This window comes from Sporothrix brasiliensis, assembly GCF_000820605.1.
Source record: "Sporothrix brasiliensis 5110 chromosome Unknown Cont15, whole genome shotgun sequence".
NCBI classification, from domain to species: Eukaryota; Fungi; Ascomycota; class Sordariomycetes; order Ophiostomatales; family Ophiostomataceae; genus Sporothrix; species Sporothrix brasiliensis.
This window is the reverse complement of record NW_024467134.1, coordinates 2,937,074-2,963,702: the sequence shown is the minus strand read 5'-3', so window position 1 is coordinate 2,963,702 and position 26,629 is coordinate 2,937,074. Positions and strand designations below refer to the sequence as shown.

At 53.9% G+C, this 26,629-nt stretch overlaps 9 protein-coding genes across 9 annotated transcripts; 3 read left to right on the top strand and 6 right to left on the bottom strand.

The window, feature by feature from the left end:
• Positions 1 to 1,110: 1,110 nt before the first annotated feature.
• Positions 1,111 to 2,482, bottom strand: SPBR_05934 (uncharacterized protein; the record flags this gene model as incomplete). Its single annotated transcript, XM_040764197.1, has 2 exons — positions 1,111 to 2,394; positions 2,450 to 2,482. The coding sequence occupies 2 exons, from the start codon at positions 2,480 to 2,482 to the stop codon at positions 1,111 to 1,113; spliced, it is 1,317 nt and encodes a 438-aa protein (XP_040622576.1).
• Positions 2,483 to 4,305: 1,823 nt separating this feature from the next.
• SPBR_05794 (uncharacterized protein) lies at positions 4,306 to 6,046 on the top strand (the record flags this gene model as incomplete). The annotated part of the gene is made up of 3 exons (XM_040764057.1): positions 4,306 to 4,870; positions 4,947 to 5,773; positions 5,840 to 6,046. 3 exons carry the CDS (start codon positions 4,306 to 4,308, stop codon positions 6,044 to 6,046), a joined length of 1,599 nt encoding a protein of 532 aa, XP_040622575.1.
• Positions 6,047 to 7,288: 1,242 nt separating this feature from the next.
• SPBR_06202 (large subunit ribosomal protein L14e) lies at positions 7,289 to 7,911 on the bottom strand (the record flags this gene model as incomplete). The annotated part of the gene is made up of 2 exons (XM_040764464.1): positions 7,289 to 7,606; positions 7,666 to 7,911. 2 exons carry the CDS (start codon positions 7,909 to 7,911, stop codon positions 7,289 to 7,291), a joined length of 564 nt encoding a protein of 187 aa, XP_040622574.1.
• A 1,191-nt stretch (positions 7,912 to 9,102) lies between these two features.
• Positions 9,103 to 9,879, top strand: SPBR_06163 (nascent polypeptide-associated complex subunit alpha; the record flags this gene model as incomplete). Its single annotated transcript, XM_040764425.1, has 3 exons — positions 9,103 to 9,336; positions 9,434 to 9,492; positions 9,558 to 9,879. The coding sequence occupies 3 exons, from the start codon at positions 9,103 to 9,105 to the stop codon at positions 9,877 to 9,879; spliced, it is 615 nt and encodes a 204-aa protein (XP_040622573.1).
• Positions 9,880 to 10,658: 779 nt separating this feature from the next.
• SPBR_06158 (F-type H+-transporting ATPase subunit d) lies at positions 10,659 to 11,452 on the top strand (the record flags this gene model as incomplete). Its single annotated transcript, XM_040764420.1, has 3 exons — positions 10,659 to 10,667; positions 10,854 to 11,336; positions 11,423 to 11,452. 3 exons carry the CDS (start codon positions 10,659 to 10,661, stop codon positions 11,450 to 11,452), a joined length of 522 nt encoding a protein of 173 aa, XP_040622572.1.
• Positions 11,453 to 11,972: 520 nt separating this feature from the next.
• On the bottom strand, positions 11,973 to 13,613 carry SPBR_05835 (alpha beta hydrolase domain containing protein; the record flags this gene model as incomplete). The annotated part of the gene is made up of 2 exons (XM_040764098.1): positions 11,973 to 12,003; positions 12,124 to 13,613. The coding sequence occupies 2 exons, from the start codon at positions 13,611 to 13,613 to the stop codon at positions 11,973 to 11,975; spliced, it is 1,521 nt and encodes a 506-aa protein (XP_040622571.1).
• A 7,364-nt stretch (positions 13,614 to 20,977) lies between these two features.
• SPBR_05716 (rab geranylgeranyl transferase escort) lies at positions 20,978 to 23,001 on the bottom strand (the record flags this gene model as incomplete). Its single annotated transcript, XM_040763979.1, has 4 exons — positions 20,978 to 21,393; positions 21,627 to 21,954; positions 22,000 to 22,786; positions 22,928 to 23,001. The coding sequence occupies 4 exons, from the start codon at positions 22,999 to 23,001 to the stop codon at positions 20,978 to 20,980; spliced, it is 1,605 nt and encodes a 534-aa protein (XP_040622570.1).
• A 951-nt stretch (positions 23,002 to 23,952) lies between these two features.
• Positions 23,953 to 25,077, bottom strand: SPBR_06025 (exosome complex component RRP43; the record flags this gene model as incomplete). Its single annotated transcript, XM_040764287.1, has 1 exon — positions 23,953 to 25,077. The coding sequence occupies one exon, from the start codon at positions 25,075 to 25,077 to the stop codon at positions 23,953 to 23,955; it is 1,125 nt and encodes a 374-aa protein (XP_040622569.1).
• A 643-nt stretch (positions 25,078 to 25,720) lies between these two features.
• On the bottom strand, positions 25,721 to 26,398 carry SPBR_06191 (uncharacterized protein; the record flags this gene model as incomplete). The annotated part of the gene is made up of 1 exon (XM_040764453.1): positions 25,721 to 26,398. One exon carries the CDS (start codon positions 26,396 to 26,398, stop codon positions 25,721 to 25,723), a length of 678 nt encoding a protein of 225 aa, XP_040622568.1.
• Between the last annotated feature and the right edge of the window lie 231 nt (positions 26,399 to 26,629).

Sequence of the window (26,629 nt, the reverse complement as noted above, 5' to 3'; positions counted from 1 at the left end):
GGGAGGCCCGCCGGTGCGATGAGACATCGCAGTGCGTTTGTGTGTGAATCCACCAAGTATTACGTCGTAGAGGGTCGGTGTAAAGTGCGACGCAACCGGATTTGGACGGGTTCCTTGAGCCACCTTCACTGGAAGGATGCGAGCGGAAGCAACAGGCTGAATGTCCAGCACTTGTCCATTCCTGCTCATCTCGTGTGTGCCGAGTCATTGCTACCTGGTGCATGTGCCGCTCGACCGTCTGTGTCTGTTGGATGAGGCCGATGCCAGCAACAGCGCAGCAGGGAACCTCGCCCTATTTTCCAGCGAGGTGCAATATAGCTGGGAGGACTGGGTGCAGACATAATATCGAGACGTGCGTGCGGATATTGCGGCGCCAAATTCCAAAATTAAACACAGGACATGCTTTTGACAAGGACAGCCCATTTGGTTGGCTTAGACCGATCGCTTCTGCAGTCTGCAGCGGGTAAATCGCGATGTCTGATGGGAGGGTGGGCGGATGCAGGGGGCCCACGATGGGGCCGAGAGAAGCGCGCAGACGCTCTGGACATGGTGCCCACCGCAGAATGTCGGGTAGAACGCTGGCAGATGGCAGACAAAGCCGTGGGTGTGTGCTTCCTTACCTTTTTTGCCGTAATTCGCACAACTCTGCATTTCTTGTTTTTCTCGTGCAGAGAACGACTCCATAAGACGATGTGCCCAGATTGACTGCCGCACGCAAGGTCCGTCAAAAGGACATATGAAGTAGATCCGTACACCATCAGCGAGAAACAATGCATCTGTTCCTGCGTTAGATACTGTGCCACCTAACCAAGTTTCTGCCGTGCGTGTGTATAGCAGCTCAGCCATCTGGCCACTGCGTTTCTTTTCACTTTCGTCATGGTCGACCGCAGGCAACAAAGCGTGCTCTCCTGTGTGCCAAGTAAATAAATGGTGCGGCGCTTACGGCTGGTTGTGGTGCGGCTAGAATGGGCCTGGCCAATGGCTGGCGCCCCTGTCAGCTTATGCGTGTGAAACGAAACAGACTGGTAAAACGAAACATAAAAATCATTCGAGGTAAACGGTAGACGTTTTATGTTAAGGTTGGTCTTTTCTCGTGTCTCGGTCTGCCACCTACTCCTCACCTGCCTTTGACACCAACGTGGCAAAGTCCGGATCTTCTTTTATAAAGTTGTCAATAACTTGACTCTTCCACTCCGCGTATCGGTATGGTACTTTTATTTCCTTGCCGCCGCCCGAAAAAGCATTTTGTAGGCCACGAAACAGCGGCTCAAATTCATCCAACGTCGACGGTAGCCCGCCGCCTAGAAAAAAGAGGTAGCGCTGCCATGGCCGCCCGTCACGCACCAGTGTTGCCAAATCATCTCGTCCACCGCGCGAGGACATCAATTCAGCGAACAAAGTCTCATTGGCTGCGAGAATGTTGCTTCCCTCGTAAAACTCGCCGACAGGCCACAGCATACAGGGTGAGCCAAACGCGTAAGGCTTCGCCTCGACGGATGCCCACTCCCAGTCGATCACGCCGGTGATGTTGAAATCGGCATCGACGAGGAGGTGGTCTCCCTTGTCATCATAGTGTTTAAGGTAAAATGGCCCATTGTTGCTGTGTTCGTCATCGATGAGTTGTGCGAGGGCTTGTTTTCTCCATAGAAAAGAGAGGTAATTGTCGACACGAAGGGCACCGTACTCACCGTTGGCCAGCATTGCCATCTGATGACCAAGTATGGACATGTATGCCGCGGTCAGTGTCCGAAAGGGGCCCAGTGTTGACGAGGGTGTAACAATGTTTGGCGCCTGGACGAAGCTACCGACGTGCACATCCTTCTTGTCTTTGGAGAACATCAAGCAGCCAGTTTGCGGCAACGGATGCTTTTCGAGCTCGAGGTATATATCCACGAGCTGCTCCAGCACGTGCTTTTGCTGGGCCGGGCTGGTGCTCGGCCAGTCCAGCGGCGTGCCAGGCAACTTCTCCATCAGGATATATGGAGTTCCGACCGGGTTGGCCGCCGTTGATGCGTAGGCATACACGTGAGGTGCCGGGACTTTGGTCTTGGCGAGAAAGTGCAGTGTAGCCACCTCGCTTTCAATGACCTTTTCTTGCACATCGGCTGGCGGTAACAGCGGATCATCCAGCCGTAACCGGGCGAGCCACGTTACGCCATCCGTGAACACGACGTCCACGTGTGCGTTTTGACCGCCACATTGACGTGACACGGTTGATAAGCGGGTGGCTTCGCTCAGGTCCTGCGACAAAGATGGAATACTGCAAGAAATTCCATCACGCGCTCGCGTGGCAATTGCCTGAAGCGCATCGACGTTAAGCCTGGCAAGAAGCGCCGACAGATACTTCTTTTTGGCAGCGTCGTATGCAGCAAAGAAAGCGTCCGGATCTCTTTCCTGCAATAAGTTAGTTTTGAGAACATAAAGTATTCCACTGTGGACATTGGCTCACTCTGGTCGGGCAGGCGTGGCTCTCCGGACGCATATGGTTGACACATAAATGCTGCTCACACAGCATGCAGCTGCCGTAGAGACGGTCGGCCGGCCTCTTGCATTCCTCCCTCCTACATTGTCGAAGGCACTTCGGGTATGGCATTTTGTTTTGCTGTCAAGACGAAGATGTCAGTATTGGCCGCGAAATATGCGAGAGTGAGACGGCTCCCGCTGGACTCCGTCAGAAACAAGATGCTTTGACCAAGATCTTGTTGAAAATGATATATGGCTGGTCATACGACAGATGACTGCAGGCAATATGTGCAGATGTGGTGCTGGTTTCTTGTTCTTCATCCGTCGCATATCAGCCGTCTTCTAGAATGTCTTGGGGAAGGAGATCGACAGAGTCCGCTGGCATGTTGACAAGGATCAGAGCGAGAGGCGTGGAACGAGATGCCGTACATCGTAGTCTCAAGACATGTTGTTGTTAAAGATAGCTGGACAGGAATCAAAATGGTGTCGAGAAGATAGGTTCAGCATCATTGTTGTCCTCGATAAAAATATCGTAGTAGCGAGGCTGGTGCATCGTTCTTGCCCATATTCTACAAGTTGTTCAGGCAAAGAACGACGAGCAAGAAAGAAACGAACTTTGGCAAGACCAACGTCATCGGGAATGCGAAAGTAGAAGGCACGTTGGCAGGCAGGAGCTAACGTCACAACGGCCACGAGTCAATCTGCTGCAGATTCTCGGCGTCACTTGTGCTTGAAATGGTTAAGAGACGGCAGCCATGACGTCTGCGCACTATATCGTTCACGGCAAGTATGCTGGAATTGCAACCAGAGCGGTAAAGAGGCACGAGTGCGTTATATGTTTGAGCGTCTCTCAGGCAGAGTTTGCTTGGCCGCTCGTCTGGCTGGGGAAGCGCTCCTTCCTTGGTTGTTTTCGCCAGTCCCTATGACGGAGCCAGTTGGAGGCCATGGAGGCCGTGAAGGCTTGTAGTGGCTGGTCTGGCCCCAGCTGCCACCCACAACGCGCTAGAATAGAGGACAAGCCCTAGCACCGGCCCGCAGTTAGAGCCAAGAGGGGCAGTGCTTGCTAAAACCGGCACCCACCAACTTTACGTGTTTCGTCCCTCGACTTTCCCCCTCTTTCCTGCGTTCGTAGGATTTTCGTCCTTGCCCAACCAGATCCAGAATGCCAGAGCCTGGCTGCTGCTCGCTCTTGCCTTGTCGGGCTGCAATTTTCTGCAACTGAAGAGGTAAAATCTTGCTTTGGGATGACATCGTTAGCCTTGTAGACCCGTTGTGCCTTCCCATCGCCGCAACCTGCCTGCGCACCTTCTCTGCCGCCTGGTTTTTCTTCCTTCCTTCTCCTTCATCCTCTTGCCGTCTGTTTAAGCCTGACCGACGCTCCTTCCTTGCCAAGCTGCATCTCTCCATCTGGCTCACGTTCACGTGTTGCCCCTCCCCCTCAAACCTTTCGTTTGAATATTTTGCTCCGCTCCCGTCATCTCCAGCAAAGCCAAGTCAGCCGCACGCAAGTTTCGCCAGCCACGTCTGCTAGCTACATACGCTGATACGTATCTTTTTTTACATTGCCTCCCTGGTGCTTGGCCGTTTAGTATACGTTGGCGTTGGCTTTTCTCCCCTCGTCGTCATCATTTGCATCGTCTGTCAGCCTCAACCGATCAGCGCCGTGTTTACTTTCACCCGACCGAGCTCTTGTTTATTGTTTTCGCCTCCTCAGCATTCTTCGCCGACGACTGAGTGTTGACTGAAGCTTCTTTCCCCTTCTGTTACGTTACGGGCGTTAGTCTTCGTAAACCTACGCTTGACAACGTCGGATCTTCACACTTCACACCCTTTCTGCCCACCATGGCTCACCGGAGCCGTGATGTGATCGACGAACGCGACTACTTGGATGTGCGTGTTCGCGAGCGCGAGCGTGATGTTGACCGGGACCCTTTGTCCCGCTACTTCCAAGAGGATCGGCGCAGCGATTCCGGTGCTCTTGTTCTGCGCCAGCGTGAGGTTGAGACGGTCGAGCGGCCGCGGCAGCGTGCACGTTCGCCGAGCCCGGTCCGCTACCGCGAGGTGATCCGGGAGCGGTCCCCGTCACCGCTGCCACCCCCGCGTGAGCGTGAAGTGGTCGATCGTGTCGAGGTCCGGGAGCGTGTGTACGACCGAGAGCGGGAGCGGGACCGGTATCGGGAGCCATCTCGGGGACCGCAAGAGCGCATTGTGACTCGTGTTATAGATCGTGAACGACAGCGGTCGCCGACCCCCTCCCCAGAGCGTGACCATGAACGTATCCGCATCATTGAGCGGTCTCGTGGCCCATCTCCGAGCCCATCGCCGCCCCCGCAAGAGCAAAGACAGTTGGTCCGCGGCCCGGTTGTGGAGCGAGAAGTGATTACACACTATACGGATGTGGACCATGGTACGTGTAACCTATTTGCAGCTTATTCCCGGTTCATTCTTTCTGTGCTGAAGCTCATGTTGTCTCTACATATTAGGCGTCGTCTACGCACCCCGTGCTCCCCCGAGACCCGAACCACGCCGTGAGCGCGAGCGCGAGCGTGACACAGAGATCGATATCTACTCCTCTCGCCATCGGACCGAAGTCGACATTCAAGACCGCGAACGGCGACGGTCGCGTTCCCGCTCACGTCTGCGGGCACCTCCGGCCCGCGCGTCTGAGAAAGAAGTGATTGTGCGGTCGGACCGCCACCACTTAGAGGTCGACATTGACGAGCGTCGTTCTCGCCGCTCTCGGTCAGCCCAACCACCGACGCGCACAGAACGCCGATCTGACGCCGTGGCTGACGAGGCGAGGTATATTGAGAGGCGCATCGATGACCGGGGACGTATGGGCGAGGCGTACAATGGCGCCACCAAGGACTGGACCATTATCGATGTGCCGCCGGGCACGGAGCATGTTCGTATGGACGGAGTCGGTGGTGCCTCCGCAGACGTTACCTGGCAGCGCTATAACGGGGTGCGCCGAACGCGATTCATCCCGGAGCGTGAGGGCGAGGTTATTGCGCCACCGCGGCGGAAGCGCCGGGAGGCGCCTCGCGAGCGTTCGAGTCGAGGTGAACATATAAATATCCAGGTCGTTGACCAAAAGCGCAGCCACAGCCGTGACCGAGAGATCGAAGTGGAGACCGACCAACGCATGGTTTTACTGCCGGCCACACATATGGAGCTGGTGCCAGCGGCTCGGAGCGACATGTGGACGGAGATCACCAAGGACCTTGTCTCCCGGGAGGCCCTCGACTACCTTGGATACGACTACCAGGAGACGGAGTACTTCTACTACATCCTCCAATATCTGCGCTACGTACGTTCCGTCTCCTCCATCCCCAGTCCCCTGTAGTTATTCTCGATTTGCTAACAACTGTTTTAGGAGGACGTCCAAGAGCTTGTACAGCTGTCGGACCGCATTCGTCGCCAGCGCCACAAAGAGCAGTACTCTGAAGTTGACATTGATATTGATGTCAAGCACAAGCACAACCGTCGCAGCCACAGCCACCACCGGCCCCGTCGTGAGGATGAGCGTTACTACGAACGCGAAGTGGTCGTCGATCATCTGCACCCCGGCTACTACCGGTGAATATTACGATGGAAATCAATATGTGCAATGGTAGACTGCGTCTTGGCGGATAGCAGGTCGTGGATTTTCAACTTTTTTTTTGAGAAAATGTTGTTTTGTCTTTGGTTGATTATGAACAGCGATAACGATTTATGATATCATCCAGCACAGCACATGTCAGCGAGGGGAAGAGGGGTGTTTTTTTTTTTTTGCTTTCCGATTTCAGGTTGTTATGTTTGGAAGACGTGCCATATAGCGAACATCTAGGTCATAATATACTTTATAAAACGAAATCAAGGTGACACTGTGTGATGAGAAGCAAATGGGCCGCAAGTGATACATTAATACATGAGCCATGCGGGATGTCAGTCGCTAGTGATTGCACATGTAATGTGAGCCCGTCACAAGCATTGTAGATAGAAATATCGCATGCAAACGACGGCTCTTGTCACGTCACAATGTCAACGCAAAGAAGCTGCCTCCATTAAAGAGCGCCCCCCGGTGAATAGTAATTTAGACTTTTTTTCTTGTATAAAATTTTGGGGGTTGGTTTTCGTCTTGGTCGAGACGAGACAATGGAAAGGAAAAAACAATGAACAATAGACAGTTTTCCGTTTTCCGAGAAAGATGTACCAGTCAGCCGCGCGCCTGTTCTCTCCAACAACATGCCGCATAACCTTTTCTTCCTCATTCCGTCGCATCTCCCTCCTCCCGCTGTCCCTTCCATACAAATCGGAGTCCAAAAATTGGAATGCACGCATGGTACATATCTCGCTGGATGTAAAAGTCGCCCTCCCCTTTGTTCTGCAGACACACAATGCCCGTCTCAGATCAAGGCCTGGAGAGCAAAAGGGTAGCAGAATGGGTTGTGAAATACGGTTCGTATTTTCGGCCGGTCGGCTATCCTGTGAGAAACAAGGCGCGTTCCGTTGTTAAGATTCGTTGCTGATAGGTCGGTTGGCGGTTCAAAAAAAAAAGTGATAGTAGGTGGCGGTCGATGGTGGGTGAAGGTGGGCGAGTGTGGGTAGAGTGATCGGCTTGGATGGAGTTTTTATTGAATTTTTTTTTGTGATTGTCGTTAAATTATGTGACGTCGAAGAAGCAAGAAGCAAGAATGAGGGCGGAAAAGGGTAAGCGGGCATAAAACACACAAGTAACACAAAACAACAAGAGATCAAAACGAGACTATACAGAGGAAAGCGAGCAAGTAAATGCCGTTCTATCTGCTCGTCACGCCCTCATCCCTCACCGTTTTCAGTTCCTTTATGCGCTCGCCTTAACCTTGGCCAGAGCCTTGCGCTCCTCGAAGCGACGCTGCTTCTTCAACCGCAGAACCTTGAAGCGGTCGAAGTCGGTAAGGGCCTTCCGCCGCTCGTTCTGGACGCGCTTCTTGTACCAGTTGCTGGCCTTCCACTGGCCATCGACATCGGCCTTCTCCCAGGCAGCCTTGACGGTGCCGGCCCGTGCGCCACGGGGCAGCTTCTCGATAACAATCGCGGTCAGAAGGACATCGGCGAGGGCAACGGATTGCCGGGCGACGCCGCCGGGGTTGGCATCTGTTGCGGGGCCGTCAACAAGAGCCTGTTGGACATATTGTTAGCTTTGCGGTCCGACTTTGCAAATCGACTTCACTTTCACACCATCTGATCTTCCGCGCCACCACTCGGCCCCCAAGCAGGACTCGCATCCAGATACTCCTCTTGTCCCATGCCTTGCGGCCTCCCGTCTCCACGGCTTCTCAGTTGGAAGATAGAACGCACCCGCTTGTGGTCGATGATCTCGACAATGGTAGCCAGGCGGCCGGCCGACGGGCCGCTCTGCAGAAGAACAACCCGGCCAACCTCGACGAGGCGCCACTTGGAACCGATGATAGTTGCGTCTCCCATCTTGATGTGAAAGTCGGATAAAAGATCTGATAGTAAAGAACAGTAGAAAAGCGTCGACGGCGTTAGTTAATGCGCAAACAAATCGGTCGAAAACAGCCCAGGTCGGTGCGGTCGATGTCGAAGAAGGTCGGGGTGTTGAATAAATGCGGCGAAATGTTGTGGGAGAAAGGGGGAAACTCACGAATCTTCTGTCGCGAATTGGTTGTCGTGGATGTCTGGTTGTGAAGATGTTGGAGGCCACAGCAAAACTAAGAAAAAAGACGTGCCAGTGATACTTTCTCCGGGCGGGCAAGGGCGGTTTGGTGCGCTTTGCAAAAATTGTTCATCCTGCCCTAAGGCTGCTCCACTGAAATTTTTCTTCGCTCCCTATTTCGGCTGCACGGAATTTTGTTTTTGCGGACGGCGACTCTGTACCAGGACGTACTGTGTTACACACTATATTGCACTGTGCTGTCTCTCCCCATCACGAGTTCTTCACAACCTTCAAACTCTTCCATTTACGTGTCAGTTTACAAGGCAACGCAACAGCCTTACTGTATCTCTTTCCACGTTGTCTAGTAATTTGTATATAACCGAGATAACAAAACGCGATTGATTATATAGACATTGTTTTGTTATTACACAAAATCCATACACATCTTTCCTAGTACATAGTCACGTGCTGAGGTACATAGAACCGTGGCAGAGTACACTTGTGCGTTGATGTACCTCTTCTCCCCGCCATACTACAGTGTGCAAGAAAATCGCTGACGCAATTACCTAATCGGGGCTAGCGTGCAGCCACAGAAGCCCTACCTTTTTCACTTTTCAAATGCTCTCTGCTCTGTTTGTCGAGAGAAGCCTGACACTTTGAACGGAGAACGCATCGTCCAAATCACAACCACCCGCCCCAATTACTTTGTAAGTTGAAATACGCATTGTCTGTGCAGGGTTCTGGACGGATATTCGGGCGCTGAGAAGGCGTATGCCGTCTCGTCCTTTTCTCGCTCGTTTGCCGCCGGCTGTGGCATCGCTTGCGAAAAATAGAACAGCGACGAGCTACAATTTCCATGCACTCCACCCCCTCTTTCTTGTCAACCTACACCCCCAGACGTCCCATGCCGCGCATTGAAGCCGACCACATCGCAAAGCAAGACCATACCCGTTGACCAACCGCGTCTAGTTCATCCATTCCTTCCATCCATCATCAAAATGGCCAACCCCCGTGTCGAGGAGCTTCCGGACGACGAGCCGACCAACGTCAAGGTCGAGGAGCAGGATGAGGACAGCAGCGATGCGGAGTCCGACATTGAGGTCAACGCCCCCTCGGGCTCGACGACGGTTATCCACTCGCGCAACGAGAAGAAGGCCCGCAAGCTGCTGGAGAAGCAGAACCTGGTCCGCGTTGAGGGCATCACCCGCGTGACCCTGCGCCGCCCCAAGAACGTACGTCGACGTCGAAGAGAAGGAGAAACAAACACAGAGAGAGAGGGAAAGAGAAAGAGACAAAGGACATGGAAGAGAACAAGAACTAACTTGTCAGGTTCTGTTCGTCATCAACAACCCCGAGGTCTACCGCTCGCCCAGCTCCGGCTGCTACATGTAAGCTTCTGCCGCCCCCCTTCACGCCACTTGGGTCAGAGCAGCCCCCAACTAACTCTGCCCAGCGTCTTCGGTGAGGCCAAGGTCGAGGACCTGAACGCCTCGGCCCAGCAGGCGGCTGCCCAGCAGCTGGCCAGCCACGACCACGACCACGCCGGCCACGACCATGATCACGACCACGATCATGACCACGACCACGGCGCCGAGGAGGGCGCCAAGAAGGAGGAAGAGGATGATGACGACGAGGAGGTCGACGCGACCGGCATTGAGGACAAGGACATTGAGCTCGTCCAGACCCAGGCCGGCGTGTCGCGCAAGAAGGCCATCAAGGCACTGAAAGAAAACGACAACGACATTGTCAATTCGATCATGTCGCTGAGCGTGTAAAAGCCCTCGGCCCGGACAGCCTCCACGACAGCAGGACCGATACGCAGAGGAGGTTTTGTAGCAAGGAGCATAGCTTACTTGCTTTCTCTGACCTGGCGGCCTTCTTGACGTCGACTCCGTTGGGGTGTCGGTTTTACTTCTACAGCCATATTTACAATTAAAAGAATCCATTTTGAGATTGATGAGCTTCCATACACTTCTTGTCATGACTGTGGTAGACTGTACTTTCGAACATCGAAACGTGGAGTCTTAAATTGTGTGGAGCTGAAGGACGAGATATCATGGCAAAGCTGTTGGAAGGTGCGAGCCGGCTGCTCCTGCTACGTTGGCACTAGAATACGATGCTGATTCGCTTCGGCGGTCCGAGGTAGGAGGTGGCTGTTTGAGACTGCCACCGGAGTCAACATATCGCCAACAGCTGTACAACAACGCTGGACCGATTGTATGTTGAGATCAGAAACTTTTTTTTTTTTTTGAATTTTTGAAAACTTCATCATAAATACCAGCATCTTCCATTCAATGCCTCTGCTTTTGGCGGTTTCCTCGGTGTAAACGTTGCGCTATTTAGTCACGTGATTGGTCAGACTAGCCGGAATTTTCTTAAATGGCAACCGCCCTAGCTTTTCCGAGCGCAGGAGCGAAGGAGGGAAAACTAGACTCCCGAGCCGTTGTCGTCCCCTTGGCCAAAACTTGGACCAAAAACCACACGCATCTCACCACCTCTCCTCTCTCGCCGACAACACCCCATCCCCCGACTCCCCGAACTCTCGAATTTCATCATGGCTGCTGTAAGTTGATAATGCTTTTGCGACGGACGGCGATGGCATGGTCCAATTCGCGCGCCGCGGCTGTCCCGAAACGATTCGAAGTCGATCCAATTCGCGCACGTCGAAAACCTCTCACGATAGATTGCCCGACGACGACAACCCCCACGCCGAATCTTTTTGCTAACAAGAGCGTCTTTCTTTTTGCAGAGATCCGCTGCCCTCAAGCTCGACTGGGCCAAGGTGACGACGTCGCTGGGCCTGCGTGGCCAGACGGTGGCCTCGCTGCAGGCGTTCAAGAAGCGCAACGACGACGTGCGGCGCAAGGTGCAGGCGCTGTCGGAGCAGCCGACGACGGTGGACTTTGCGCACTACCGCAGCATCCTCAAGAACACGGCGGTGGTGGACGAGATCGAGAAGCGGTTCGCGGCCTTCAAGCCGGCGTCGTACGATGTGAGCCGGCAGCTCAAGGCCATTGAGGCCTTTGAGGTCGAGGCTGTGCGCAACGCCGAGGCCACCAAGGAGACGGTGGACCTGGAGATCAAGGACCTGGAGAAGACGCTCAAGAACATTGACGAGGCCCGGCCGTTTGAGGACCTGACGGTGGACGAGGTGGCCGCGGCCGAGTCGTCGATTGACGAGAAGACGTCCAAGCTCGTGTCCAAGGGCCGCTGGTCCGTTCCGGGCTACAAGGTACGACAGACACGGCCCATCCCATGCGTTGCATTCTTCTTGTTCCTCCCGGAATGCAATACAATGCAATACTAACAATCCCATAGGAGAAGTTTGGCGACCTGGCTCTGGTATAAGCGACGAGCGTTTCCACTTTCACCTTTACCGTCGTGACCGTTTTTCCCTTGCATCAACAACACATGTGTACTCTAGCAGCAGCTGTGGAGATAGCGGAAAGAAGATAATATCGGGGGAAAAAATACATTATTTCTTTTTCTTCCAAACGGCCGGGGAACGAACAGACCAAAGTATGCGTTTGCATTCACAGAACGCATTTGCAGCGGTCGGCATCTTTCCTCATTTCTCTTTCCTTTGTTTATACATCATTGTTTCCCTTGCCCTCCCTCTGTCTCGTTTTCGAAAGCAAACAACACAAAGTCTCTTCATTCTTTGGCCATGTGAGCCGCGCAATTCTGGCCGATGCGAACGTAACAGTGTTATGATTTGATTTATGTCTAACTTGGAAAAAAAGGTGCTGATGAACATACAGGCTTTGTTTGCCAGAGTTTGCTCGCCAGACCAGTCTACCTACCTACGGCGCGTTTAACAAAGACAGAGACCGGAAACACCAAATACAATAGAAACAGTCAAGAACAATTATCGCGAGCCCATTGGCTTCCAACCAATCCTGGAAAAACAACAAAAGACAATCAGACAGAAAACGTCTCTGTGTACCGTTTTCCCGCTTCCCGCTTCCCGTTTCCCGTTTCCCGTTTCCCGTTTCTCACTCACCCTTTCACTCACTTACTCCTCCCCCACAGTGTACGGCCCGCCTGCCACCCAGGCCAGACCGCGCAGCATGGCCTTGTCGGCCTCGAGGGCGCGGTCCATCCACGGCGTCTTGAGCCAAAAGGTGTGCGGCCAGCCGACGACCACGTCCACCTTGACACCCGCCGCGCCGGCCATCTGCAGCGCCTTGGCGTAGCACACGCCGTCCGAGTAGAGCATGTCGTTGGTGCAGACCTGGATCCAGTGGCGCGGCTGGGCGGCCAAGAGCTCGGTGGGGGCCTCGAGGGGCATGTAGGGCAGGTCGTCGCGGGGGATGCGGCGGCTCATGCGGCGGAGCAGGGTGGTGGCAAAGGCCGGGTTGGCGGCGGAGGTGTGCAGCGGGCGGAGGACGGGCGGGATGTAGTCCTCGCCGTTGAAGGCGTCGCTGGTGACGGGGCAGCGGAGGACGACGCCGGCAATGTCGCTGGTCGCGCGGTTGGTCGTGGCCGACGCCTGCATGCTGGCCTTGGCCGCCTCTTGGGCCACAAACGCGGCCAGCTCGCCGCCGCTGGAGCTGCCGACGACCAGCAGCTTTGTCGCCGCCGCGTCCGGGTGGGCCGCACGGACGTGGCGGTAGGCGTCGATGCAGTCGGCGACACACGTGCTGGCCGGGTGCTGGGGCATGATGCGGTAGCCGACGGAGTACACGACGAGGGTTGGTGTCTTGGGTGTCTTTGGGGCCGCCCCGTCTTGGTTCACAGCCGGCAGGCGTGCATCCTTGAGAATGCGCCGGCACGAGAGCTCCTCGCTGTCGGCCTCGCCAATGTGCAGTCCGCCGCCGTGAATGTACAGCACGGCATAGTCGGGGCTGTCGCTGTGTGCGGTGGTGTGTGCGGTGGTGTCTGTGGTCGTGTCTGTGGTCGTGTCTGTGGTCGTGTCTGTGGTCGTGCCCTTCGAGTCTCCCTCTGGTTGGTCTTCCATTTGTTCGTCTTCCAATTTTTGGTCTTCCATTTGTTCGTCTTCCAATTTTTCGTCTTCCATTTGTTGGTCTTCCATTTGTTGGTCTTCCATTTGTTGGTCTCCCTCTTGTTGGAGAGAGTAGGCCAGCAGAGGAATCTCGCTGCCGTCGAGGGAGGACGTCACCGTCAACGGCTGGACACGAATACCGTCAGCCAGATGGCTGTCACGGGCGCCCGGCGCCGTCATGCGTGCGGTGAGCTCACGGCACTCGACAGCATACAAGGGCTGGCGTTCGAGAGGCGAGATGACGGGACGGGGATTGGGCAGGTTCTGGTCCAGCTCGTGTTGGAGCCAGACGGGGTCAAGGGGCGGCGGATCAGCGAGGACGAGGTCGTCGAGATTCTCATCGAGATCCTCGACCGGTGCCGGATGTGGTGACGGTGGTGCCCGTGGTGCTGATGGAGACGGCTGTGCCGCTGCAGACGGAGGTGCCGGTGGAGACGGCGCCTCAGGGCCGGTTGTTGGCAATGCAGCTGGCGGAGCCGCCGCCTCATCTGAAGGCTGAGCCATTTCGGAGTGAGGAAGAAGCGAGGGGAAGGTAGTACTGAAATAGAATGACGAGAAGAAAGCGTGATGAGAAGAAAAATGAGCGCAACGAGTGTAATAGAAGCAAAGATCTAATAAAAAGAAGGTGTTAGAAGCCGTGTGTTTTGACAATCGTGCGGCAGAGGTGGCTGTCTGGTGGGTTGCGTCGTCTCCTCCAAACTGAACTAGCCAGGCAGAGACGGACTAGTGCTGTAGAAGCAATAGGAGAGGGACGTGAGAGTTCGGTTCTTCAGGGCCCAGGCCAAATTTTAGCAGCGCTAGCTGCGGCTGCTCCGTCTATTTCAACACGGGGAGACCCTCCTGAAGGGAATTGGGGCACAGGAAGAGCTAGGCGAAGAGGATAAGGCGCGAGTTGCAAGTGGTTATGGACGAGTGAAGCAATAGTGACGTGAATACTAAACGGTGAGTGATCTTGGGCTGTGAGTTGGGTTTGTGAAAAGAAAAGTGAATCCCGTAAAAGGGGACCGACATGGTCGGACGAGGACAATTTATATACCCCAAGTCAATGTGAGAGTAAGGCAAAGGGAGAATAAGTCCAAAGGCAGCAGAACAGCAGCACGTGTCGGTTTTTGTGGCAGTTCCTTTTTGATACGTTTCCCCTTTTCGTCCTTTTCATTTTCTATTCTTTTTTTTCGTTTTTCTCTTCGTTTTTGTGTCTGTTTTGTTTGTAGGTTACTTTACCTCGCATGCTGGTGTGAATGGTTCGTTTGCATGAGACGTGACGGGTGAAAAAGGACGAGTACGGAAGACACAACAGGACAAGGGCCAGCCAGGTCCGTCTGTGATAGGTGGACGGCTAGCCTCTGAGAGGACAAGATAGCAGTAGCTCGTATAAGAAGCTTCTCGGGGACGGAAAGAATGCAGGAATGAGAAACGAGAAACGGAGACTTGGCCTGTGGAGGTCGTTGGTCAAGGGGCCATCATGGTCACAAGAAAGGGGAACGGGAGACACTGCAAAGTCTGTGCTGTCAAAAAGTATACTGTACTCTGTGTTCCGGTGAAAAATGTGATAGAAGTGAGTGAGGCCAGACTGCATACCTTTTTGTCACTGTCGAGTTTGAATGGTGGTCGGTCTCGTATTCCGAGCTACTATTGACAGAATAAGGCGGTGAGACGGCTGTAAGATGAATACTGAGGACGAAGTAAATTAGAAGCGGTCCGATCTTGATTCATAAATAAATGTTTAAACAAAAAAAAAAAAAAAAAAAAAAAAAAAAAAAAAGAAAAGAGAGTAGTAGAGAATAAGAGAGTACGACGAAGGAAAGGAAAAGAAAGAAGTAAGAAGTAAGTAGTACGTCGGCGGGACGGTTAGTAAGTAAGTTCGTAGAACGAAAGGTAAGGTAAAAGTAAGTACGGACCGGAACCGAACCGACGACGTCGGTACGGTAACGGGTACGGGACGGTAGGGTACGTACTTACGGTAAGGTAAAGGAACGGACGGGACCGGGAGGGGAAGGGAAAGGAACGTACGAACCGAAACTAACTACAATTAAGTAAAAAGTAAAAACTAACCAAACCCCGAAACCGTAAAGGTAACCCGACCGACCGTACCCTAACGTAAGTAAAGGAAAAAAAGTAAAAAGGTAACGGGAACCCGGGCCCGGTTAACGGTTTTTACGGGTTTACCCGGGTAACCGGGGTAACGGGTAACGGAACCGGAAACGGGGAAAGGGGAAGGGAACGGGTTACCGGGTCGGTTACGGTAACCCGGTAAAACGGGGTAAAAAAAGGGGGGGAAGGGAACGAACCGAAAAACCTTAAAAAAAAACGGTAAAAAAACGGGGTAAACCCGGGGAAAACCCGGTAAAACCGTAAAAAAAGTAAAAAACGGTAACCCGAAAAACCGGAAAAAAAGGGAAAAAAAAAAGGGGTAAAAAAAAAAAAAAACGGGTTACAAACAAAAAAAAAAAAAAAAAAAAAAAAAAAAAAAGAAAGAAAGACGAGGAGTTGGAGAGTAAATAGAGAGTCGGACAGGGAAAAGAAAAGAGAAGTAGAATAGGATCGTGCCGGGATTGAAAGTGTCTGAACAAGGTGAAAATGAGCCGAAGCCAGCTGGACTAGGCGGAGTGGCACTTGAGTAAGAGACGGCGAGGGAGAAGGATCGACAATCACATTGAAAATAAATCAACCCAGTAAGCCAGCCTCACTGAGAAAATAGAAGCCGGCAGTTTGTCCGAGGTCGAGCAGGAGAGGAGCGTGTGCCTAGAAAGGGAGAGCACAAAATAAGGACGAACGCAAAATAGACACAAGAAAGGAAAAGAAAAAAAGAAAAAAAAAAAAAAAAAAAAAAGAAAAAAAACACCCAAAATAGGAAAAGATGGTACGCGGAAACGGTCCATCCGTACTGGGTTGCATGGCCCCAAGTCATGGCGGATGACCGACTGCGGTCTGGAGACGAGGTGTACCAAGGTGTAACAAGGTGAGGAGGCTGATATGTTTGTGACGGCAGGTTTGAAAGGATGATGGGTTTCTTTCGGACAGATTTGTTACCATATTTCTTAGCTCACCTCGTTGCAAGAACTAGAGTGTCATGTACTGTGTCCTTCCTCGTCTATCGTCTATCGTCTATTTTGATTTTGATTTACTTCTCTTGACGGCTTCTCTTTATCCTTTCTCTACTCTCGCGTCACGGTGTACAGTGTGGTATTATTCCGCATGCAGCAAGGGAGTGAAGCTGCTGATTGTATTGCCAGCGTTCGATGAAGGGGGGGTGGGCTGGCGGAAAGATGACGCGAATATGCGTGTTATGGGCATCCGAATGTGATTCTGCCTGTCTTGTCCCTGGACCACGGTGGCGGGAATCATAAAAGAAAGATTGCAAATATGAACAAGAAAGTAAAAGATACCAGAAATGGGGGGCGAGATGAGACGACGATGCAAAGGACTCCGTATATCGTTTGGACACAAACAATTGCTAGGTAAGAAGGTGGGTAGGAGGTAAGTCAGTCGAGTGAAAGCAGAAGCTGCCGAGGGATGGCGACCCATTCAGCTGGGTCTGCCCAACCTTTGCCCCCCCTGCCAACAGGTGCATCGCTATCGTAAGCATTAGACGACAGCAGCTCTTTTATTTTTAAAAAGAAAGACAAGTGTAAGTTCACGGTAAACAGCGCCCGGTCTCCCATTCGTGGTGTCTTTCCCTCTGCAACGAGAAAACACACAGAGGTCCGCAGTCAACAGATAGACGACGGCAACTACAGAGCTGAGTAGTTTGGTGGACAGATTCCAGCGCCTTCGAAACTCTACACTCCGTAAAATAAAGCCCTTCTTTTAGGAGCTGTCGTTGGAGAGGGGAAATATGGGAATATGTGGAGAAGACAAGGCGAATGGAACCGGAACGGTGGTATTGTTCGACAATGGGGAAAACGAGCGAAGCGAGAGACGGGAGACAGAACCGACGTTGATAACCGACGCGCTTTGACTAGGTTTCGTCTTTTCTTTTATCATTTATTTATTATTTATTATTTATTATTTATTATTTATTATTTATTATTTATTATTTATTATTTATTATTTATTATTTATTATTTATTATTTATTATTTATTATTTATTATTTATTATTTATTATTTATTATTTATTATTTATTATTTATTTATTATTTATTATTTATTATTTATTTATTTAGTCTTGTTTGGATGAATCTTCTTTGTTTTGACAGGTGCACACACATGCACAACGTATTACAGCGATGGTGTCTCCAATGAGAGACTTTGAGAGTTGCGAGGTTACACTGCTGAGACGAGACACAGATTGGCAAAGCATGGGGGGGATGTGGGCAACTTTTTGCGATTTCTGTGTTTCTCGGTTCTTGTTTCTAGAGTTTCCCGGTAATCTGGGAGTGTCTCGAATCTGGGCAGTGCGTAACCACGGGAAAAAGAGCAAAAGACGGGATAAACAGCTGGGGCTGAAAATGAGAGACATTTCAGGTGGTCAGGACAGGGGTCAAAGTGAGGCGGAAAAAGGAAAAAGAAAAGGGAAAAGAAAAGGAGAAAAAGAGGAGAAGGTGAGAAAACAAGCAAACGTCCTGCAAGCACTGTCACCAAAGCCAATACATAACCCAAGACGTGCTTGATGGATACAGAGTATGTCGTACGAGGTGCCTGTGCAGAGACGAGGATGAAAGAAAAGAAATAGTCTTGTAAAAACGTCGTATTTTCCCGTAAGATTTGTTGTCAAGGTTGTCGTTCCTGCAACTTCCCATATTGAGCTCTCCTGGGCGCCACGGCAGGAGTCTCTCATTTTCGCTTTATCGCGGTCTCCGGAGAAAGGAAGAAGACCGCCTGGAATGGCCTGGAATGAGGATACGTAGAAGTGAGGCTGACCTTGATTGGGTGACTGTGTAGAGTGACGGTCGTGGGCGACTGTAGTGGTGTGGACAGAAGGCAGGTGCTGGACCGTCCTTCCCTGTATCTTAGCACATTTTGCGGCCCTTCTAGCGGAAGCCCCCGTAGCGCCCGTCCCTGTAATCTTAGCGGCCTGACAATCCGTTTTAGCGGGACGATAGTGCATTTTTTCAACTGCGCCAACGCCATCCAAGAAACGACAACAGTCGACCTCGCCCGACCTCCGTGAGCTTAGCCAGGAAAGGGGGAAAAGAATACAGACGTGCAGATAGGGACCGCCCGAAGCACACTTGGCTGCGTTTGTTGTGTTGACGCTCCGACGAAGCTAGACCTACCTGGCCTTCGTGCATGTGCATCTTTACCCATCGGAGTGCAGATGGGGGGCGGGAGGGAAGGGAGGGTGAACGCAAGGGAAAATGAGCCAAAGCTGACCGATGAGCCCATCTACCGGGTTGTGGGAATACTCCGTGGTCCGTTCGTGTTCAGTGGGATCGAATGCCTCCTCGTATTTTAGCCTTTCCCAGTCCTCGCGTTGCGACAAATCATCTTTTCTGCCGATCCGGTCGACCCAAAGAAACAGAACCAGAAAGGACCCGACGCAAAGTGACCCAAATCATGACCCAATAAGAGATCTGGGTGGCCTAGAAAGCGACCCAGGCAAAACAAACGTGCACGGGACGCACACACGAGCCATCTGAGGGTGGGCCAGATGAAAAGACACCGAGTGTGACCCCAATACGACGCCTCGCAACCAAGAAGGCGTCCGAAATCCGTACCCCCCCCCCCCCGGCCAAAAAAAAGAAAGAAAAAAAGAAAAGCACGGGATGAGAATGTAAAAAGGGTGAAAGAGGTACACATACAGACGGGCACATATTTGACGGGGAAGGACGGAAGTCTAGCGGAACACACCAAGTTTCTTTGGCGGGTATTTCGAGGCTTGGGAAGGTGCGGAAAGAGCTGCGAGCTGCGAGCTGCGGAAGTGACACTGCAACGGCCAACTGGAAATGTAACCGTACGACGTAATACGTTGTAATACTCTGTGCTTTGTGAGGAAGCCCGCAGGAACACAGCCAAAGGCTAGTCAACCGATGGGCATGTACGACGGACATCCTCGGCGGCCCAGAGCCGACCGACCGCAGGCAAGAGTAGGATGAAACGTACCGTGTTTATGCAGTGACCATAGACGGACGACCTGGAAGACCGCTTGCAAAGGTACAGGTGGAATGTGGTATGTGTACGATGCAGCCGGGAAGGCGCGGTCATAGGTGGCGCCAATAGGGTGGTGGTATTACAGATGCGGCTATTTCTAAAGAAAAGTAGAAAGCAAAAAGATTTTTTTTTAAAAAAAAAACAATAAAAACACCTTGGTAGGACTGGAAAAAGAAAGGTAGCTCAAGCAGAACATACGGAGAATGAACACACAAACACAGCGTACTGCGTCGTACACAAGGAAAAGGCAAGGAAACAGAAACGACAAAAGACAGAAGGTGACACAAGGTTGCTAACCAAGACGCCGTCAGACCTTTTTCGTGAGAAACCAGGAACGAGAACGAGCCGAGGAGGGAGTAATGGATACATCATAGACTGAAAGTGGAGAAGAAGAAAACAAAAACGAGAAAATAACCCCAGCGCAGGTAGAAGAAACGCCAGGATGGCCCTCAAGGTGAACGATTTAGGAAAGCAAACAAAGATGCAAGGATGGAGAGGACACGCAGGTGCCTGTCTCACCGCTCCAGTTTCTGGCATGTCTTACTCGGTCTTACCCTGGTTTGGGCCAACATCGTTTGGCTGCATGGTGCGTTCGGCCTACATGTCGTTGGCGTCATATGACTGCCACGACGACCCCCGAGGTGAGAGACGCCTCAAGCAACGGGCATGTTTCCCGGTTCTCCGTGAGGTTTTCGGGTTGGGTTTCGGGCTGGGTTTATGCTCCTCTATTGGAGTCATAAAAAAAACCAACAGTTGCAGCTCTTCTCATATTTGATTATTTCGTACTCCACGGATATTTTCTTCCGCCCAAGACAAGGCCATGCTCGTATCAGACCCCTTTGCGTATGAATGTACGCTTTATCGTCTTGGCCTGCTATTCGCATGGCAATCGAAAGCCCGACAGAAGACACCTGTCACCTACCTCGTAGACTCTCGATGCTTGCTTCTTATCTTGTGACGGTTGTCATCTGTCGACGGTCTTCAGAACATCCGAGATCGGGAAACATGTAACACCCTGTCGGGAGTGTCGCCGTTGTTGCACCAAGGCGTGTCGCACAAAAGCCATATTCGTCGTATAGACGCCTGCTTGCATGCCGAGTGTACCAAAAAGGAAGCAGCAAAATGATGGAAGTTGGATGACCGAGGAGTGACGGAGGTCTGACGGGCTTTGATTGTGCCTGTGGCCGAATGACAGTAGTCACAAACAGAAGATACTGGTCCTTCGTTCAGTCACATCCGTGAGCTGGACCTATAAGCGGGTCGACGACGGGCAATACTCGGTACGCACACTGGGCATCTGCCGTTGAGATAGATCGACCCATCGAAGCAACATCGTTTTGTCGTCGTCACTCTGCCTGGCCTCACCTGGCCTGACAAGATCCGACCTCTGGTCCTGTGCCGCTCCCGAGGTGCGCGAAGCGTCCGACGGGCCATCCTCGCAGCGTCCCATGCTGTCCAATCTCCCCTAAACCCTCGTTCCCTCGTTATATTTCCATGCCGTCTGATAGGATGCACCCTGTCCCGTATCCGACAAATAGAACGACCAAAGGAGGGCCAAATGCGACCTGGCGGATAGCAACAGCCAGTCGGCTAGGGTGTAACAACGGCCGTTATTAAAAGCGCAAGGGCATTCCGAGAAAAAAAAGACAAAGTGCATTAAAGCTGACCTCATTAAGTATTGTATCGTTGCAAATAGCCGTCGTTAAAACATACACCACTCGTTCCATGATCCGCCTTGCGTCACGTTCATGCTCGTGCTCATGTCTGGCAGTGCAATCAATCGTACTCCATGTCATCAGCGTCGCTGCCTTCTCGGTCCACAAACGCCATGTACGCAGCGTCGTCTTCCTCGGGGCCCATCACCCGACGCCACGCCTCGCGGACCACCTCCAGCGGCGCGTCCTGCACCATTAGGTCGACGGGTAGCGGCGGGAAGCGGAAGACGCCCAAAGGGGTCTCTGTTTCTGGCTCTGGCTCTGGCTCTGGCTCAGCATCCGGAACTCTCGCTTCATCGCCCCTTGGCTGTTCGTAATACAGACTGTATAGGACAGGGATCGAAGGACTCTCCTCATTGGCTCTACCCTCTGCATCACCGCTCGCCTCCTTTGCAAAGGCAGCAAGTAGCGTCGTCAGCGCGCTCTCCAAAACGGCCTTGCTACCCTCGGTACGGATGGTTGTGAAGTGCAAAACACCTGTTGCGGTTAGTCTCCAGCCATTCGAGAGAACATCCAGTGGTCTATTGTGCCAAACAAAAGGAAGAGAAGAAAGCAGATCAGATCGAATATGTTCTCGTCAAAGCAGAGCTCAGACAATGTAGATAAGTTTTGTATGATTCATGAATCATCATGTAGCTTTTTGGGGGGTGCAGGAAGATGGACAAAAGGGTGCGGACAAAGGAAAAACAGAAGCGTGGACTCGGACTCACTCTGACCAACTGGGCACTCTCCTGTGTCGCTGGAGTGTGCCATCACAAAGACGGGGTGCTCGGACGCCGCCCCATCGGCCAAAACCGGACGACCAGCCGGCAACGCTATCACCGCGCCGCCGGCCACGGGCGCGCCCTCGACTGTCGGTGCAAACAGGAACGGCAGCGGGGCACCAATCACCGCAATGAGCCGGCTGAGGTGCTGTCCACTCTGCTTGCTGGTCGACGCTGGCACATCCTCGGATGACGGCCCACCAATCGCTTCACTTCCACGCACGAGCAGCTTGGTCTTGACAGTCATATCACGCGTCAGCTCCAGCTCCAAGAGCTGATCCTGTTGTGTGTCTTTCTCTACGGGCGCCGCCACGCTCACGGATTTGATGCCGCTGCCCAGCATGTAGATACCGCCGCCCACGGCCGCCGCACGGCACGCCACCTGCACGATCTCGCCGCATCCGCCCCACTTGGGATACACGGCCGCGAACCCGGGCCCGAACAGACCCATCGATGTGATGTGCCGGTGCAGCCGGGCCAGCCCCTGTGCCACCGTCACGCCCGCGCCGTCCAGCGACAGCGTCAGAGCGAGCACGTTGTCCCGCAGCCGATCGTCCAGACCAAACGACGACTGCAAGAATGCGCCGAGTGGTTCGGACGCGTGGCTCTGCCAGGCGCTGTCTCCGTCTCCCTTGTCGTCGCCGGTGTCCGTGCCATCAAAGGCCAGCACAAACTTGAGAAACTTCATCAGCTGGCGCTTGGCCCGGGCCGGCATGGCGGTGCTGGCAAAGACGTCTTCGCGCGTAGCGGGGATGCGGGCGAGGGAGGGGTTCGAGGGGCCGGACGACGATGACGGCGACGACTCGAGGACAAAAAACGACGATACGGCGAGGAACTCGAGCTGCCGAAACGCCCGCGACGACACAAGCAGCTCGACCAGGGGCGACCGCGCGTGCAGAAACTGCGGTGCCAAGGCGACCGAGTATGCCGACAGCGGTCCCAGTCGAACAGCACCGTCTGTGGCGGCTGTCGGTCGCGCGGCCGACGCTTCCGGACGAGCCGCGGCCCACGCGTCGGCCTCGGCCAGGCTCAGCGCGGCCTCGGACCCGCCATAGTACTGGTTCGGGTCGATGTGCAGAATGTTCTTGTTGGAGCGGGAAAGGGCTCTGTATCATATAAAGCCAAAACGTCACGACAAAATCATAAGTCAGGGGCTACAGTCAGTCAGAAACAAGGACTCGGAAACGGCGCTTGGAAATCAAAAAAAGAGAAAAATCAACAGAGGAACGGCAGGAGAGGAGACTTACAGCGCAAGGAGGGATTGTTGCAGCCCCGTGCCGCAGATGACAACATCCCAGATGGTGTCGGAAAGGGACTCCATGACCTGCTCTTGTAATGGGTATCGGTGCAATGGCTGCGATGGGGACAAGAAGAAATGAAGCTTTTCGACAGGCAGAAATTGAGATGTGAGACTTTCGTATGCGCAAGTGGGGCAGGAAGGCACGACCCAGTTGTCGAAGCTGTCCACGCTTAGCACGGATACACGTTTCTCCGGCACGGTGCCTGCCGAAAAAGCTTTCTCACCACTTTCCAGTCCGTCTCTCCGTCTCTTTTCTTTTTCTCTTTTCTCCAACAACCCACTCTGTTACCGCATGCGACGGCTGCTCAAACCACATGTTTACGTGTGTCGATGGCTCCCCGTGCTGCATTGTCGGACCATGCGCGCCTTCACTGGAGCGCATACCGTTATGCTGCGGAGTGGGAGATTGACTGCCACTCCACCTGTATCTACTGCCCTTGATTTTAAGGGGCGACCCTCAAGCCTGTAAGGATGGTTCGAAAGGTCGGGACATTATATTTTGATATTTTTGATAGTTTCGATTGCTCTGCATATCTGCGTCTTTTGTGTGACGTGCCTGGTGTGCATGCATCGTGCGAAATGCGTAACAGTTATGCCACATGACAGATGGCGTATCTCATTACCATTATAAGCCGTGAAAGGACCAAGGGGTTCGAATGGCGAGCCGTTGTGTAAAGTGTTGCCAAGCTGCCGACGAATGCGGCTTCTATGCACTCTCATGGTAGCCTGTCGTCTGTTGTGCTGCACCCTGTGCCGCTACCACGAAATGCCGTGCTCTTATCTCGGACATGGTTCTCAGCCATGGCTGGCTGGCCTCTATGGATCCGGCCTTCTCGTTTCCGCCAGAACCTTGGCTTGCCGGTTTCGTCCCCTCCTTGGGTATCTATCTGGGGCCAGGCGACAAGGGCGTTCGTCGTGGCCTTGTCATTATTTCGTTCCGTAGCTTTCCTTGCCGCGACGGGCCACCTACTCTCATGGACCCTGACCGTGTCCCAATGCCTTGGACAGACTCGTCCACCGCTTCTCGGCCGAGGCCACGAGCATGTGCAGCTCCGGGGGCCCCACGAGCACGCCGCCGCTCTTGGACAGCGCGCGCACCACTGTGGCCTTGCCAGTGCCGCTGGAGCAGTCGACCACGACCGTCACCGTCTCGTGGCACTGGCCCTCCTCGAGCCGGTCCGGGTCGTGCAGAATCCAGTGCGCACCGGCCACCTCGCTGCTCTGTCTCTGCTGCCGTTTCCGGTTTTCGACGCACACCACGGCCGTCGACGCCACGGGAAGGCCACGCAGCGTCAGGGGCGGTGAAGGTGTCACCGAGGGCGGGGAGCACACGACGCGGTCGCGATCGGCGTCCCAGCGGGCGTGCGGCAGGTGCGTGTCTCGGAGGGCGGCAACAATGGCGGCCCAGGCGGCGTCCAAGGGGTTGCCGTCAAAGGAGAGGAAGAGCAGGTCAATATAGAGCGTCCAGTAAGCCTTGATCTCTGGTCTGCGAGGGGAGCCGTCGCCGTCGCCCTCTGCGTCCGCCGGCTCCTCCTCATCAATGTCCATGTCTTCGTCAGCGCCATCGGCCGCCCGCCGCGGCGTGTGCCAAATCTTGAGCGCCTCGGCGTCGACGAGGCCGCTGCTGTGCAGCAGGGCGTACAGCCGCGTGCTCAGCACCTGGGCCAGCACGGACGGCGGGCCGCCGGGCAAGAACTCGGGCGCACTGCCGGTCGCCAGCTCGAGGTTGGGCACCAGCAAGTCGTAGTCGCGCAGCTGGCGGCGGTTGTCGGCCTCCACGGCGTGGTCCGCAGAGCGGTCGGGCGTGACGGCGGATGGTCGGAACTGGGGGATGTTGGCGACAGGCAGGATCTCGCCACGCACGCCGCAGATAACGCGCGTGCGGCCGAGACGGACGGCGGCGCTGCCGTGGGCCTGCGACAGCGAGCCGGTATGCACGTCAAAATCGCGGGACTCGTCGGTGCCACGGCCGTTTGGTCGGGTGCCTTGTTGGCTCTGGTTGTTTTGGCCGTCGCGCGCGAGGTTGGCGACGAGGAACTCGTGCGGTGCGATCTTGGCGAAGATGGGGCGGGCCAATTGGCCCTTTTGTTGTGCCATTGCGAGGCTGCGTGTGTGTAGTCGAGGATGACGGAGGATCGGGAGAGCAAGGGCGAATGCAAGGCTGAGGCACTCCGTGTCTGTCGTACTGGTGCTTGTCGACGATACTTTTGCAAGGCAGAAATTTTTGGGCGATAAGAACGAGCTCGATAAAGAGCTCGACCTAGGCTATTGGGAGCTAGCTCTTAACAGCGTTACAAGTGATGCCTCCAGCACCAAACATGCCTGTATTGGTGGCGCATTAGTGGGGTTAGTGAACAATAGCCAGTGCTGTAGCAGAAACGCACGCATTTGAGACGTTAAGGCGTGCTACATCAGATATAACCATGGATCGACGACCAGTCTTAGTTCAAGATGTATCTCCAGATAAAATGTAGGTCGGCATGGTATACGATGTATGAACTATCTATAGCTGACAGAAAAGAAAATCAGAATGTGTCTTTGCAACCAGAGAATAAACAGAACGCCTGAACGCTATCCAAAGCAAATAGAAATGTACAGAGGAAAAGAGAAGACCAGAAAGCAGGATGCAACGCAACCAAATGAAATGCAAAGCAAGGCCGAATATGCAAGATAAAAGTCGAAATATGCAATTGTTCCACGTCCTTCGGCCGAGTGATCCGGCGGCTCGTGATGCCGTGGTCTACCAGCGAAGGTCGCGCCAACGGGATATCTTTCGTCGGATGCCGAGTGTGCTGGGGCCGCCAAAGCTGCCCCTATCGTGTGCCGGTGCACTTCCACTGTTGTTGTGGGGGCTTTCGCCTACGGGCGTTCGGCGTAGGTCGCCCTCCTCGTCCGGAATCTCCCTCGACGCCGACGGGCGTGCCGATCCGCCTGGATCCTTGACCAGCTTACGCGGTGGCGGCCGTTCACCAGACGCCGACGGTCTTCGGGCGTCTGTTACCGCCAGCCATGAACGGTGTAGATTTCGTTGTGAGCGCACGGCGTAGTAGCGGTGCTGCTGGCTCTGCAGGCCACTGGTACTGCCGCCGCCGCCGCTGCCGCCGCCGCCGCCAATGCTGCTTCCGCACAGGCTGCTTCGGTCAGGGCCGTTTAGGAGCACCTCGTACGCCGACGCGGATGCGGACGCGGATGCGGATGCCAGCGACGCAGATGCAAGGCTGGCTTCACGATGGAGCGGCTCGAACGAGGCGGAGCCTGCATATCCGGCTTGTCCGGGACGTCCGGGGAGGGGCGAGAAATGGTCACCTGTGCGCCGGACGAGCTTGGCGCGAGGAGCCGGCGGATCCGGCGGATCCTGTGCCTGTGCCTGTGCCTGTGCCGGCGTCGGTGTCTGCGACCGGCCAAAGAGGCGCGGCATCGGATTGGAAAGAGTATGCATTGCTTCTATGCTCGGTATCGGCGCATCCGCAGGTCTCGTTGGATCTCGAACAGGTCGGTTGTCCTTGAGGAGCGTGTTTTTCATCTATCGCCGGGGAGGGCTCGGATGGGGGTGGTGTGCACGGTGAACGGTGACGCAAAGGACTCAAAACGACCACAAAGAACACAAAAACGGGCTGCGAACTAGCAAAAGCGCATCAGAGACACATGT